Source organism: Pleurodeles waltl, chromosome 3_1 (genome assembly GCF_031143425.1).
Source record: "Pleurodeles waltl isolate 20211129_DDA chromosome 3_1, aPleWal1.hap1.20221129, whole genome shotgun sequence".
NCBI classification, from domain to species: domain Eukaryota; kingdom Metazoa; phylum Chordata; class Amphibia; order Caudata; family Salamandridae; genus Pleurodeles; species Pleurodeles waltl.
In genome coordinates this window covers 748,451,369-748,466,270 of record NC_090440.1, presented here as the reverse complement: position 1 = coordinate 748,466,270, position 14,902 = coordinate 748,451,369, and the positions used below count along the sequence as shown (strand labels likewise).

The 14,902-nt window shown below is 47.8% G+C and overlaps 1 protein-coding gene across 4 annotated transcripts in view; it reads right to left on the bottom strand.

Annotated features, from left to right (window-relative positions):
- HIPK3 (homeodomain interacting protein kinase 3) overlaps window positions 1-14,902 on the bottom strand; it is a 323,948-nt gene that overhangs the window by 90,784 nt on the left and 218,262 nt on the right. For 3 of the 4 annotated variants that reach the window (XM_069223524.1, XM_069223527.1, XM_069223526.1), the window contains exons 10-11: window positions 9,680-9,792; window positions 9,376-9,537 (exon numbers count right to left, since the gene is read on the bottom strand). In XM_069223524.1, the coding sequence (XP_069079625.1) occupies window positions 9,376-9,537; window positions 9,680-9,792 (275 nt within the window). The remainder of the gene's footprint in view (window positions 1-9,375; window positions 9,538-9,679; window positions 9,793-14,902) is intronic. The other variant, XM_069223525.1, reaches the window with a different exon arrangement.

Here is a 14,902-nt window from a genome sequence, read left to right as displayed (position 1 = left end):
GTAAGTACCCGCGTCTTCGGAGGCCAGACCAGGGGGGGTTTTGTAGGGCACCGGGGGGGACACAAGTCCACACAGAAAGTACACCCTCAGCAGCGCGGGGGCGGCCGGGTGCAGTGTGCAAACAAGCGTCGGGTTTGTAATAGGAATCAATGGGAGACCAAGGGGTCTCTTCAGCGGTGCAGGCAGGGGGGGGGGGGCTCCTCGGGGTAGCCACCACCAGGGCAAGGGAGAGGGCCTCCTGGGGGTCACTCCTGCACTGGCGTTCCGATCCTTCAGGTCCTGGGGGCTGCGGGTGCAGGGTCTTTTCCAGGTGTCGGGATCTTAGAGTCAGGCAGTCGCGGTCAGGGGGAGCCTCGGGATTCCCTCTGCAGGCGTCGCTGTGGGGGCTCAGGGGGGACAACTTTGGTTACTCAGTCTTGGAGTCGCCTGGGGGTCCTCCCTGTAGCGTTGTTTCTTCACCAGTCGAGTCGGGGTCGCCGGGTTGCAAGTCTCACGCTTCTGGCAGGAAACGCTGTTGCCTTTAAGTTGCTCCTTTGGAAACAAAGTTGCAGTCTTGGGTGAGCAGGCCCGCTGTTCTCGGGAGTTTCTTGGTCCTTTTAGAGCAGGGCAGTCCTCTGAGGATTCAGAGGTCGCTGGTCCTGGGGAAAGCGTCGCTGGAGCAGTTTTCTTCCGAAGGGGGGAGACAGGCCGGTAGAGCTGGGGCCAAGGCAGTTGGTGTCTCCGTCTTCTCTGCAGGGTTTTTCAGCTCAGCAGTCCTCCTCTTCTTAAGTTGCAGGAATCTGATTTCCTAGGTTCAGGGGAGCCCCTAAATACAGGATTTAGGGGTGTGTTTAGGTCAGGGAGGGCAGTAGCCAATGGCTACTAGCCCTGAGGGTGGCTACACCCTCTTTGTGCCTCCTCCCAAGGGTAGGGGGTCACATTCCTATCCCTATTGGGGGGATCCTCCATCTGCAAGATGGAGGATTCCTAAAAGTCAGAGTCACTTCAGCTCAGGTTGCCTTAGGGGCTGTCCTGACTGGCCAGTGACTCCTCCTTGTTTTTCTCATTATCTCCTCCGGCCTTTCTGCCAAAAGTGGGGGCGTGGCCCGAGGGGGCGGGCAACTCCACTAGCTGGAATGCCCTGTGGTGCTGGAACAAAGGGGGTGAGCCTTTGAGGCTCACCGCCAGGTGTTACAGCTCCTGCCTGGGGGAGGTGATAGCATCTCCACCCAGTGCAGGCTTTGTTACTAGCCACAGAGTGACAAAGGCACTCTCCCCATGTGGCCAGCAACATGTCTTGAGTGTGGCAGGCTGCTAAAACCAGTCAGCCTACACAGGTAATTGGTTAAGGTTTCAGGGGGCACCTCTAAGGTGCCCTCTGGGGTATATTTCACAATAAAATGTACACTGGCATCAGTGTGCATTTATTGTGCTGAGAAGTTTGATACCAAACTTCCCAGTTTTCAGTGTAGCCATTATGGTGCTGTGGAGTTCGTGTTTGACAGACCATATACTCTTATGGCTACCCTGCACTTACAATGTCTAAGGTTTGGCTTAGACACTGTCGGGGCACAGTGCTCATGCCCTCACCTGTGGTATAGTGCACCCTGCCTTAGGGCTGTAAGGCCTGCTAGAGGGGTGACTTATCTATACTGCATAGGCAGTGTGAGGTTGGCATGGCACCCTGAGGGGAGTGCCATGTCGACTTACTCATTTTGTCCTCACCAGCACACACAAGCTGGCAAGCAGTGTGTCTGTACTGAGTGAGGGGTCCCCAGGGTGGCATAAGATATGATGCAGCCCTTAGAGACCTTCCCTGGCATCAGGGCCCTTGGTACCAGGGGTACCAGTTACAAGGGACTTACCTGGATGCAATTGTGAAAACAAAAGTACAGGTTAGGGAAAGAACACTGGTGCTGGGGCCTGGTTAGCAGGCCTCAGCACACTTTCAATTCAAAACATAGCATCAGCAAAGGCAAAAAGTCAGGGGGTAACCATGCCAAGGAGGCATTTCCTTACAGACTCTAAATAGAGACTTGTTTTGTATATTTTGTAAATAGGCTGAAATAGCTGTGAGATGTATTTTAATGGATGAAAAAGCTAAATTTGCTTTTTGTAGATGAAGTAAGTAACCTACAATGTCTTGTATGGATGCAGAAAGAGATGTTGTGTGTGGATTGTCAGTAAAAGACAAACCTTTTCCATTTGTTTGCATAGCACTGCCTGATAGTGTTTTTTTTGCTTGTTTAATTACTTCCATACATTCTGGTGGAAGATGTAGATATCCAAAATCTAAGACCTCAGGAGCCAAATCGCTAGATTGAGTATGTTGGGATTTGGTGTTTGTTCCGTGTTAACAGATCTGGTCTGTTTGGGAGTTTGATATGTGGTACTACCGACGACAGGTCTAATTGTGTTGCGTACCAGGGTTGACGTGCCCACGTTGGCGCTATGAGTATTAGTTTGAGTGTGTTTTGATGCAGTTTGTTGACTAGATATGGAATGAACGGGAGAGGGGGAAAAAGCATAAGCAAATATCATCCATAGAGCATTGCCCTTAGATAGGGGATGTGGGTGCCTGGATGCGAAGTTTTGGCATTTTGCGTTTTCGCTGGTGGCGAACAGATCTATGTCTGGTGTTCTTCATTGTTGAAAGTATAGCTGAAGCACTTGAGTTTGAATTTCCCACTCATGTGTTTGTTGATGATTTCTGCTGAGAACATCTGCCAATTGGTTGTGTATCCCTGGAATGTATTGTGCTACCAGGTGAATTTTGTTGTGGATTGCCCATTGCCAATTTGTTTGGGCTAGGAGGGCGAGTTGGGATGAATGAGTCCCTCTTTGTTTGTTTAGGTAATACATTGTTGTCATGTTGTCTGTTTTGACAAGGATATTCTTGTGAGTGAGAAGAGGCTGAAAAGCTTTGAGCGGTAGGAATACAGCTAGCAACTCTAAGTGATTTATGTGTAACTGTTTGTGTTTGGCGTCTCACTGTCCCTGGATGTTGATTGTTGAGGTGAGCCCCCCCCAGCCAATCATTGATGCATCTGTTGTAAGTATGGTGTGAGGCACTGGGTCTTGAAATGGCCACCCTTTGTTTAGGTTTGTGGAATTCCACCACTGAAGGGACATGTATGTTTGGCGGCCTATCAACACTAAATCTTGAAGTTGACCCTGTGCCTTTGACCATTGCTGTGCAAGGCATTGTTGCAAAGGCTGCATGTTTAGTCTTGCATGTGGGACAATGGTATTACAGGATGCCATCATGCCAAATGGCTTCATGACGAGTACGACAGTATACAGTTGGGCTCGTAGTACATGTTGCAAGAAATTGTGAAATGCTTGTACTCTTTGTGGACTTGGGCTTGTGAGTGCTGTTTGAGTATTTAGTGTTGCTCCTAAATACGGTTTGTAAAGAAATGGCTCCCTGTTGCAGTTACCCCCCACTTTTTGCCTCATACTGACTTGACTGAGAAGTGTGCTGGGACCCTACTAACCAGGCCCCAGCACCAGTGTTCTTTCACCTAAAATGTACCATTGTTTCCACAATTGACACAACCCTGGCACCCAGATAAGTCCCTTGTAACTGGTACCCCTGGTACCAAGGGCCCTGATGCCAGGGAAGGTCTCTAAGGGCTGCAGCATGTCTTATGCCACCCTAGGAATCCCTCACTCAGCACAGACACTGCTTGCCAGCTTGTGTGCGCTGGTGGGGAGAAAATGACTACGTTGACATGGCACTCCCCTCAGGGTGCCATGCCAACCTCACACTGCCTATGGCATATGTAAGTCACCCCTCTAGCAGGCCTTACAGCCCTAAGGCAGGGTGCACTATACCACGGGTGAGGGCATAGGTGCATGAGCACTATGCCCCTACAGTGTCTAAGCAAAACCTTAGACATTGTAAGTGCAGGGTAGCCATAAGAGTATATGGTCTGGGAAGCCTGTCAAACACGAACTCCACAGCTCCATAATGGCTACACTGAATACTGGGAAGTTTAGTATCAAACTTCTCAGAATAATAAACCCACACTGATGCCAGTGTTGGATTTATTAAAAAAGTCACACAGAGGGCATCTTAGAGATGCCTCCTGTATTTTACCCAATTGTTCAGTGCAGGACTGACTGGTCTGTGCCAGCCTGCTGCTGTGAGACGAGTTTCTTACCCCATGTGGTGAGGGCCTTTGTGCTCTCCGAGGACAGAAACAAAAGCCTGCTCTGGGTGGAGGTGCTCCACACCTCCCCCCTGCAGGAACTGTAACACCTAGCAGTGAGCTTCAAAGGCTCAGGCTTCGTGTTACAATGCCCCAGGGCACTCCAGCTAGTGGAGATGCCCGCCCCCCTGGACACAGCCCCCACTTTTGGCGGCAAGTCTGGGAGAGATAATGAGAAAAACAAGGAGGAGTCACTGGCCAGTCAGGACAGCCCCTAAGTTGTCCTGAGCTGAGGTAACTCTGACTTTTAGAAATCCTCCATCTTGCAGATTTAGGATTCCCCCAATAGGATTAGGGATGTGCCCCCCCTCCCCTCAGGGAGGAGGCACAAAGAGGGTGTAGCCACCCTCAAGGACAGTAGCCATTGGCTACTGCCCTCCCAGACCTAAACACACCCCTAAATTCAGGATTTAGGGGCTCCCCAGAACCTAGGAACTCAGATTCCTGCAACCTAAGAAGACTGCTAAGCTGAAAAACCCTGCAGAGAAGACGGAGACACCAACTGCTTTGGCCCCAGCCCTACCGGCCTGTCTCCCCACTTCTAAAGACACAGCTCCAGCTACGCTTTCCCCAGGGACCAGCGACCTCTGAAGCCTCAGAGGACTGCCCTGCATCTAGAAGGACCAAGAACTCCTGAGGACAGCGGCTCTGTTCCCCAAAGACTGCAACTTTGCAACAAAGAAGCAACTTTGAAACAACACGCGTTTCCCGACGGAAACATGAGAATTGGCACTCTGCACCAGACGCCCCTGGCTCGACTTGTGGAGAACAATCACTTCAGAGAGGACTCCCCGGCGACTGCGAGACCATGAGTAGCCAGAGTTGACCCCCCCCTGAGCCCCCACAGCGATGCCTGCAGAGGGAATCCAGAGGCTCCCCCTGACCGCGACTGCCTGCTTCAAAGACCCGACACCTGGTAAAGGCACTGCATCCGCAGCCCCCAGGACCTGAAGGATCCAACCTCTAGTGCAGGAGCGACCCCCAGGTGGCCCTCTCCCTTCCCCAGGTGGTGGCTACCCAAAGGAGCCCCCCCCCCCCCCCCCCTCTTGCCTGCATCGCTGAAGAGACACCTTGGTCTCCCATTGCTTTCTACTGAAAACCCAACGCTTGTTTGCACACTGCACCCGGCCGCCCCGTGCCGCTGAGGGTGTACTTTCTGTGTGGACTTGTGTCCCCCCCGGTGCCCTACAAAAACCCTGTGGTCTGCCTTCCGAAGACACAGGTACTTACCTGCTGGCAGACTGGAACCGGGGCAATCCCTTCTCCATTGAAGCCTATGCGTTTTGGGCACCATTTTGACCTCTGCACTTGACTGGCCCTGAGCTGCTGGTGTGGTAACTTTGGGGTTGCTCTGAACCCCCAACGGTGGGCTACCTTGGACCCAAACTTGAACCCCGTAGGTGGTTTACTTACCTGCAAAAACTAAAACACTTACTCCCCCCCAGGAACTGTTGATAATTGCACTGTCTAGTTTTAAAATAGCTATATGTGATTTATGTGAAAACTGTATATGCTATTTTGCTATTCAAAGTTCCTAAAGTAACTACCTGCAATACCTTTCATTTGAAGTATTACATGTAAATTTTGAACCTGTGGTTCTTAAAATAAACTAAGAAAATATATTTTTCTATACAAAAACTTATTGGCCTGGAATGGTCTCTGAGTGTGTGTTCCTCATTTATTGCTTGTGTATGTACAACAAATGCTTAACACTACTCCTTTGATAAGCCTACTGCTCGACCACACTACCACAAAATAGAGCATTAGTATTATCTCTTTTTGCCACTATCTTACCTCTAAGGGGAACCCTTGGACTCTGTGCATACTATTCCTTACTTTGAAATAGTGCATACAGAGCCAACTTCCTACACTGTTGAATTTGCGCAGGTTGTAGGTGTGATTTATGGTAGTTTATGGAGAACCCCAGGGTGTATAGGGTTTGTATTACATATTGCGTATGGTTTGGACACTGTGTATGACTGTTGGATTTTATTAGCCAATCGTTGCGATATGGAAAGACATGAATGTGTTGCCTTCTTAGGTAGGCTGCAACTACCGCCAGGCATTTTGTGAATACTCTGGGAGCTGTTGTTATTCCTAAGGGTAACACTTTGAACTGATAATGCTTTCCTTGAATCACAAACCTGAGATATTTTCTGTGGGCTGGATGGATGGGTATGTGAAAATACGCATCTCTGAGATCTAATGTTGCAATGAAATCGTGTTGTTGAAGTAGTGGGACAACATCCTGTAGTGTTACCATGTGAAAAAGTTCTGACAGGATGTAAAGACTGAGGGTCCTGAGATCTAATATTGGCCTTATGGTTCCATCCTTTTTGGGAATGAGGAAATACAGTGAGTAAACTCTTGTTCCTAATTGATTTTGTGGCACTGCCCCTATTGCTTGTTTGAGCAATAGAGATTTTACTTCCTCTTGCAACAGGGCGATATGTTGTGTGTTTTTGGAGGAATATTTGGTGGAGTTTGTGCCAATTCTATGCAATAGCCATTGCGGATAATTGTTAATACCCAGCTGTCTGTGGTAATGGGTAGCCAATTGTTGTGGAACCTTTGCAGTCTTCCCCCCCACAGGTGAGGTGTGAATTGGGAAGGGATGGCTCAAGTCACTGCTTTGTTTGTTGTGAGGCTTGTTTTGCTGACTGATATTTTCCCCTGGCTCTGGGGTACTGGCCTCTGTAAGTACTTTTGAAACCACCTCTTTGATATGGAGGTTGGTAGGCCGACTTGGTTTGTGAGGTGGGTGCCTCAGGTGTTTGGGTTCTAAATCAACCTCTGTATTGGGGCTTACGAAAGGATCCCCTGTATTGTGTAGTATACAAAGCACCCATATCTTTTGCTGTGTCAGAATCTCTTAATTTTTTCACTTGTGGGCCAAAAAGCTGTTTTTGGTTAAACGGCATATTGAGGACAGCCTGTTGTATTTGTTACAGCAGTGTTGATGGTTCTAGCTGCTGTATCTGCAGAGTCTTGTGCTGACCTGATCTGGTTATTGGTGATGGCTTGCCCTTCCTCTATTGTTTGTTGTGCCCTCTTCTGCTGTTCTTTGGGGAGATGTTGTATTATGTATCATCTCATCTCAGTGGCCCCTGTCGTATCTAGCCAACAATGCCTAAGAGTTGGCTATCCTCTACTGGTTGGCTGCTTGAGATGCCACCCTTTTTCCCCGCAGCATCAAACTTTCTACTCTCCTTGTCTGGTGCATCCCCTGATGACTGAGTTTGCTCTTTTTCTGGATGCGCTTACCACTACGGAGTCTGGAGGCAATTGTTGTGTGATAAAGACAGAATCAGAGGGAGGTGGCTTATATTTTATCACCACCCTAGGAGTAATTATTCTAGTTTTAACTGGCTCCTTGAATATTTGGTCAGCATGCTTTAACATGCCGGGGACCACGGGAAGCGACTGATAAGTTGCATGTGTAGAAGAAAGTGTATTAAAAAGGAAGTCATCCTCTAACGGCTCAGTGTGCATGTCGACATTGTGATAGGATGCCGCCCTAGCTATGACCTGAGAGTAGCCTGTACTATCCTCTGGTGGTGATGGCCTAGAGGGATAGCAATCTGGTTTGTTATCTGGAATGGGATCTGGATCATAAAGTCCATTGTCCAGTGGCCTTTTTCGGTGTCGAAGTTGTGGGTTGGTCACCGAAGGTCTTTTTACGGGTCGAGCCATGGCCTTCTGGCAGTGGCGTTCCCAAGGCCTTATGTTTGTGCTTGGCTGGGGCAGGCGTACTCACGTGCTGTCCTGCCGTGATCGGTCTGTCCTCCTCAGACTCCTGCTTGGAGTCGGATGCTCGAACGGAGACAGCCGTCTGCATGATTCCTTCCTCCTCGACGTCGAGACGGTCGGTGCTCTTGGATGCCATCTCGAGTCTCTGTGCTCTTCTGTCTCAGAGCATTTTCTTGGAGCGGAAGGATCTGCAGGCCTCGCAATTTTCTTCCCGATTGGCTGGGGAAAGGCGAAGATTACAGACGAGATGTTGGTCTGTGTAGGGAAATTTAGTGTGGCACCGAGGACAAAAGCGGAATAGGGTCCGGTCCATGAGGCTTCCACGCAGTCGGCCCGACCAGGGGCAGGTTGGGTGCGGGCGCCCCGAAGAGCAAAAAAGATGTTTGACCAGACGGTACCGAAGTGTCGATGGAAGATGGAACGCGATCGAAACAATACAGACGAGAATTAGGGAGTTTTTAACTTTTCCGATTCGAACTATCGGAGCGAAAGAAAACACGTCGGAACCAGATGGCGGAAAGACAACAATCTAACATGGAGTTGATGACCATGCGCAATGGAGCCAAAGAGGAGGAGTGTATAGGGGGGGGGGGGCAGGAGGCCCTCCACACAAAATTTCTAATGCTTAAAAAAAAAAAAAAAAAATCTCTGCCGCAAGTATTGCGAACTGGTGACAACAAAAACATTTTTTAAAAGTTTTTTTGCCCTGGGGGTGTCCCTTTGGGACTTCCTCATTCCCCCCCACCCCACCCCACGGCAAGGGTTCAGGGTGTCTCTACCTGGTTTGAAGTGTTGGCAGTCAATCAGAGCTGTGCATTTCCCTGCACAAGCTTGTCTTTGTTTGCGAATACTTTGCAGCTAGAGATATACACATTTGAATTTCTCAAAAACTACCAAACGGATTTACACCAGTTAACAAAAAACACAATCTGCTTACAGACAGCTAGCTTTCTGCCAAATTTGGTGTAATTCCATCCAGTGGTTCGGGTTGTAGACATATTAACAGATCCTATGGGAATTAACATTGGAAACAACGTTTTTTGAGCCCCCTTCTTCTCAGCCTCTGCTTGAGATCACTCCAAAATTTTCCATGTGCACCAAGAATCCCAGGGCCACTTTGTTTTTGCTAAATTTCGTGAAGATTTGTCAAACGGTGCCAAAGACATAGGCAAGAGAAACAAGTCTGCTGAGAAATTGACAATGGCAGAACCAAATACAATTAAGTGCAATAACGAAACACCAGTAAGATTGCAATAATGAACGAAAAATGACAATTAACAAATGTCCCAGACATTGAAAAATAGCCAAAACAGTAAATAAAACGGAGATCACTCAATCAGCAATAATATGTGGGACAACAAAAAGGTCTAGAATTCAAACTACAACAATACCCCTGCAAATCAATTTACTCAGTATGCAAGATCTGACCCACCTGTTCTGGCAGATTTTATTTCTCTTGTTAGCAGCAGGTTTAGGCCAAACAACATGGGCAATTCCTAAACTGACAGGTGGAGGTGCTGATAAAGCAATCTGATTTGTTAAAAGTGGCTGTGGTATCAAAGCATTATAAAGGTTGCCATGCTGGATAACCTTTCTGCAGAAAAAAAAGAAAGAATGTTATTTGTTTTAATGTTCCAAATGTAAAAACTGCAGTCTTATATAACAAAAATCCAATACTAAACTAAAGAAATGAAAAATAAACACAGGATGTAATTATTACACAATAAACAACTTACCCCCAGTCGCTAATCCTCTGTGGTCCAGCCACAGTATCGGAAACAAGGGCTGTGGCAGTTACTTGCTGCCAAGCAGGAACCAATATTTGCTGTGTTCGGTTGGACCAAGCCTGCTGAATGGAGAGCATTGCAAGATGGTCAGAGAGAAAGTAGTTACTTCAAGGAGTCCCATCATAACTTACACACATGTATTGAAGGTCTACTGTAAAGATATGCTTGGCTTAAATATTTTATCTTGAATTGTGTTTTTACAGAGCAAAGGAAACAAAGTTGCTTATGTGTATTACGGGGTAACAAGCAAGTACTGATAAGTTTTGCCTTTGACCCTTGTTTGTATAAAAAAAAAAAAAAAAAACACTATCTTTAACACCAGTGCTTAAAATAATGTGGATATATTGTGACAGGCACAAAATCCTCTTTTTCTTTATCAATACAGAACATTTAAAGGCATGTCACTGCTGTGATGCATAACCCTCTGATCCTAATGTTTTCAGGCAGCCAACTTCTGTCACCTACCTGCTTTTAGAACTACTTTCCTGCTACACTCTACAATTCAATCTTGATAGGGCTTTAGATTACATTCCTTCGACGGTGATTTAACTTAAATCACACACACACATAAGATACGACATGGGCATGGCAATTTTAGAAAAAAGGAGGCATTGCCTCTTTGAAGAATCAGCATTAGTGGATCAGTGTGCTTTGTTTAAACTGGAGTAGCTTTAAACAAATTAGTGATATTGTGTTCAGCAGATGAAAATAAGTTACTTATGTGTAACTGTAGTTCTCCAGTATTGGTAACTTTTAAAGATTTGTGTGCTTGAATCAATCCCCGTTGTCAAAGTGGAAGTACCATGGTACCATAGAAAGCTGCAATGAAAACCTGCAGAGAAGTCAATGTTAGGACATTTTCTTTAATATCTAATTAACATTACTTAGAAATACCCAAAGTTCAGCCAATCAGGCGACCTCTAGAACCCTCACCATAGAGGTTTCAGCCCCTCAGATTTTCCAGCACAAGTGGGATTTAATACTGAATAGAAAGAAAGGGAGCCTCTATGGGGCGAAGGGTGGGTCGCATGTGAATCTATGAAAGATACTAATATTGGAGAACTAGTTACAGGTGAGTAACTTATTTTCTTCTCCAGTATTGGATCTTTCGTAGATTCACATGATTGAATCAGAATAGTAGGCATTTGCCAATACCAACATTCTAACTACACTGCATAAGGTGGGAACAATAGAAGTGCCTCACCTAATTGAAATAGATGGTGCAACATTGCTTGCCCCACAACCGCATAACTTTTGTCAGCAGATTCTAGGCAGTAATGCTACATAAAGTTGTGCCTGCTAGACCATGTTGCTGCTCAGCATATCTGCTGAATAGCCACATCAGCAAAGAACTGTATGAGTAGAAACACCTCTAGTAGAATGAGCCTTACGTTTGTGTTGACAAGCAGGAGGAGGTATTTTGAAAAGTCCTTTAAGGAACTTGTAAGGAAATGCCTCCTTGGCATGGTTACCCCCTGACTTTTTGCCTTTGCTGAAGCTATGTTTTGAATTGAAAGTGTGCTGAGGCCTGCCAACCAGGCCCCAGCACCAGGCCCCAGCACCAGTGTTCTTTCCCTAACCTGTACTTTTGTATCCACAATTGGCACACCCTGGCATCCAGGTAAGTCCCTTGTAACTGGTACCCCTGGTACCAAGGGCCCTGATGCCAGGGAAGGTTTCTAAGGGCTGCAGCATATCTTATGCCACCCCGGGGACCCCTCACTCAGCACAGACACACTGCTTGCCAGCTTGTGTGTGCTGGTGAAGACAAAACGAGTAAGTCGACATGGCACTCCCCTCAGGGTGCCATGCCAACCTCACACTGCCTATGCAGTATAGATAAGTCACCCCTCTAGCAGGCCTTACAGCCCTAAGGCAGGGTGCACTATACCATAGGCGGGGGCACCAGTGCATGAGCACTGTGCCCCTACAGTGTCTAAGCCAAACCTTAGACATTGTAAGTGCAGGGTAGCCATAAGAGTATATGGTCTGGGAGTTTGTCAAACACGAACTCCACAGCACCATAATGGCTACACTGAAAACTGGGAAGTTTGGTATCAAACTTCTCAGCACAATAAATGCACACTGATGCCAGTGTACATTTTATTGTAAACTACACCCCAGAGGGCACCTTAGAGGTGCCCCCTGAAACTTTAACCAACTACCTGTGTAGGCTGACTGGTTCTAGCAGCCTGCCACACTCGAGACATGTTGCTGGCCCCATGGGGAGAGTGCCTTTGTCACTCTGAGGCCAGTAACAAAGCCTGCAATGGGTGGAGATGCTAACACCTCCCCCAGGCAGGAGCTGTAACACCTGGCGGTGAGCCTCAAAGGCTCACCCCCTTTATTCCAGCACCGCAGGGCACTCCAGCTAGTGGAGTTGCCCGCCCCCTCCGGCCACGGCCCCACTTTTGGCGGCAAGGCCGGAGAAAATAATGAGAATAACAAGGAGGAGTCACTGGCCAGTCAGGACAGCCCCTAAGGTGTCCTGAGCTGAAGTGACTAACTTTTAGAAATCCTCCATCTTGCAGATGGAGAATTCCCCCAATAAGGATAGGATTGTGACCCCCCTCCCCTTGGGAGGAGGCACAAAGAGGGTGTACCCACCCTCAGGGCTAGTACCCCCCAGACCTAAACCCGCCCTTAAATTTAGTATTTAAGGGCTTCCCTGAACCTAAGAATTTAGATTCCTGCAACTACAAGAAGAAGAGGACTGCTGAGCTGAAAGACCCCTGCAGAAGAAGAAAAGAAGACACCAACTGCTTTGGCCCCAGTCTTACCGGCCTGTCTCCTGCCTTCTAAAGAAACCTGCTCCAGCAACGCTTTCCCTAGGACCAGCGACCTCTGAATCCTCAGAGGACTGCCCTGCTTCAAGAGGAACAAGAAACTCCAGAGGACTGCGGCCCTGTTCAACAAAGACTGCAACTTTGTTTCAGAGGAGCAGATTTAAAGACCCCTGCAATCCCCTCAAGAAGCGTGAGACTTGCAACACTGCACCCGGCGACCCCGACTCGACTGGTGGAGAAACAACGCTACAGGGAGGACCCCCAGGCGACTCCAAGACTGTGAGTAACCAAAGTTGTCCCCCCTGAGCCCCCACAGCGACGCCTGCAGAGGGAATCCCGAGGCTCCCCCTGACCGTGACTGCCTGACTCTAAAATCCCGACGGCTGGAAAAGACCCTGCACCCGCAGCCCCCAGCACATGAAGGATCGGAACTCCAGTGCAGGAGTGACCCCCAGGAGGCCCTCTCCCTTGCCCAGGTGGTGGCTACCCCGAGGAGCCCCCCCCCCTTGCCTGCATCGCTGAAGAGACCCCTTGGTCTCTCATAGAAAACCATTGGAAACCCGACGCATGTTTGCATACTGCACCCGGCCGCCCCCGCGCTGATGAGGGTGTACTTTTTGTGCTGACCTGTGTCCCCCCCCCCCCGGTGCCCTACAAAACCCCCCTGGTCTGCCCTCCGAAGACACGGGTACTTACCTGCTGGCAGACTGGAACCGGGGCACCCCCTTCTCTCCATTGAAGCCTATGTGTTTTGGGCACCTCTTTGACCTCTGCACCTGACCGGCCCTGAGCTGCTGGTGTGGTGACTTTGGGGTTGCTCTGAACCCCCAGCGGTGGGCTACCTTGGACCCCAATTTGAACCCCGTAGGTGGTTTACTTACCTGCAAGAACTAACATTACTTTACCTCCCCCAGGAACTGTGAAAATTGCACAGTGTCCACTTTTAAAACAGCTAAATGTGTTTTATGTAAAAAGTATATATGCTATTGTGATTATTCAAAGTTCCTAAAGTACGTACCTGCAATACCTTTCAAATGAGATATTACATGTAGAATTTGAACCTGTGGTTCTTAAAATAAACTACGAAAATATATTTTTCTATAACAAAAACCTATTGGCTTGGAATTGTCTCCGAGTGTGTGTTCCTCATTTATTGCCTGTGTGTATGTACAACAAATGCTTAACACTACTCCTTTGATAAGCCTACTGCTCGACCACACTACCACAAAATAGAGCATTAGTATTATCTCTTTTTGCCACTATCTTACCTCTGAGGGGAACCCTTGGACTCTGTGCATGCTATCCCTTACTTTGAAATAGCACATACAGAGCCAACTTCCTACAGAACTATCTAGCTGACCAAAGGGAAGGTAGTTTATCTGATCTCCAAAAGAAGAATACTGCTGCTAGATGCACCTTAATGGATAAGTGAGAGACCGGATTTTGCCAACTGCGGAAGATACAGCATTTCCGGGCACCAGAAACAGACGTTTTTCTACTTGCAAGTCTTATTGGTGGTGTCTGTCCTGCACTCTGCAAGGATCTCCCTTGCAGTCTGCTGGAATATTCAATTTAGAGAATTAATTGAATTGAGGAGACAGGCCGACAAATGTAGTGATGCCGGATTGGGATGACTTACCTAGCCGTTGCTCATCGTCAGAAATGCTAGAGTGGGCTTCAGTTGAATGTGGGCCTGTTCCAAAAGAAGCAGGAGCTCTGCTAACTAGAACTATCTGGGCCTCCTGAGAGCATTCAAGATCACTCAGCAGGGTTCTCTTTATTTTCCTGAGAACCTTCAGAATTAACAGGATCAGGGAAATGCATATGCAAAGATACTTGACCATCTGCTCAGGAATGCATTCCCTCCATGACCCCTCCTGTGATGTCAGCTTGATAATACTGGCATTTTTGGTTCTCCTTAGTCGCAAACAGATCTAGATTTGGTTTGCCCCAGCGAGTGAAGATGTTTTCTGAAATCTGCTGGGCGAGTTCCACGTGTGACAGCTTGGTAGTTGTCCTGCTTAACGTGTCCAACTAAGACATTGGTTGCTCCGGGGACGTTTCGCCCTCAGTGTTATCTGGTTCTGCAGGGCCCACTTCCAAATTTCTTGAGACTTGCAATAGGGTTGATGGCATTCTTCCTCCTCATTTGTTGATGGAATGCATGCTGGTATTATCCCTGCAGATTAGTACGGCTAAGCCTGCTATTTTGAGTAGGAACAATAAGAACGAGCGCAATAGCTTTGAGTTCCAGCAGGTTTATATCCAGCATCTTTTCAAAGGTGTTTCATTTTCCACGGACTGAAAGATCCTAGAGATGAGTGCCCCCATCCCTCTAAGGATGGGTCTGTCACTATGATAAAGTTTGAAACCTGTGAGAGGAATG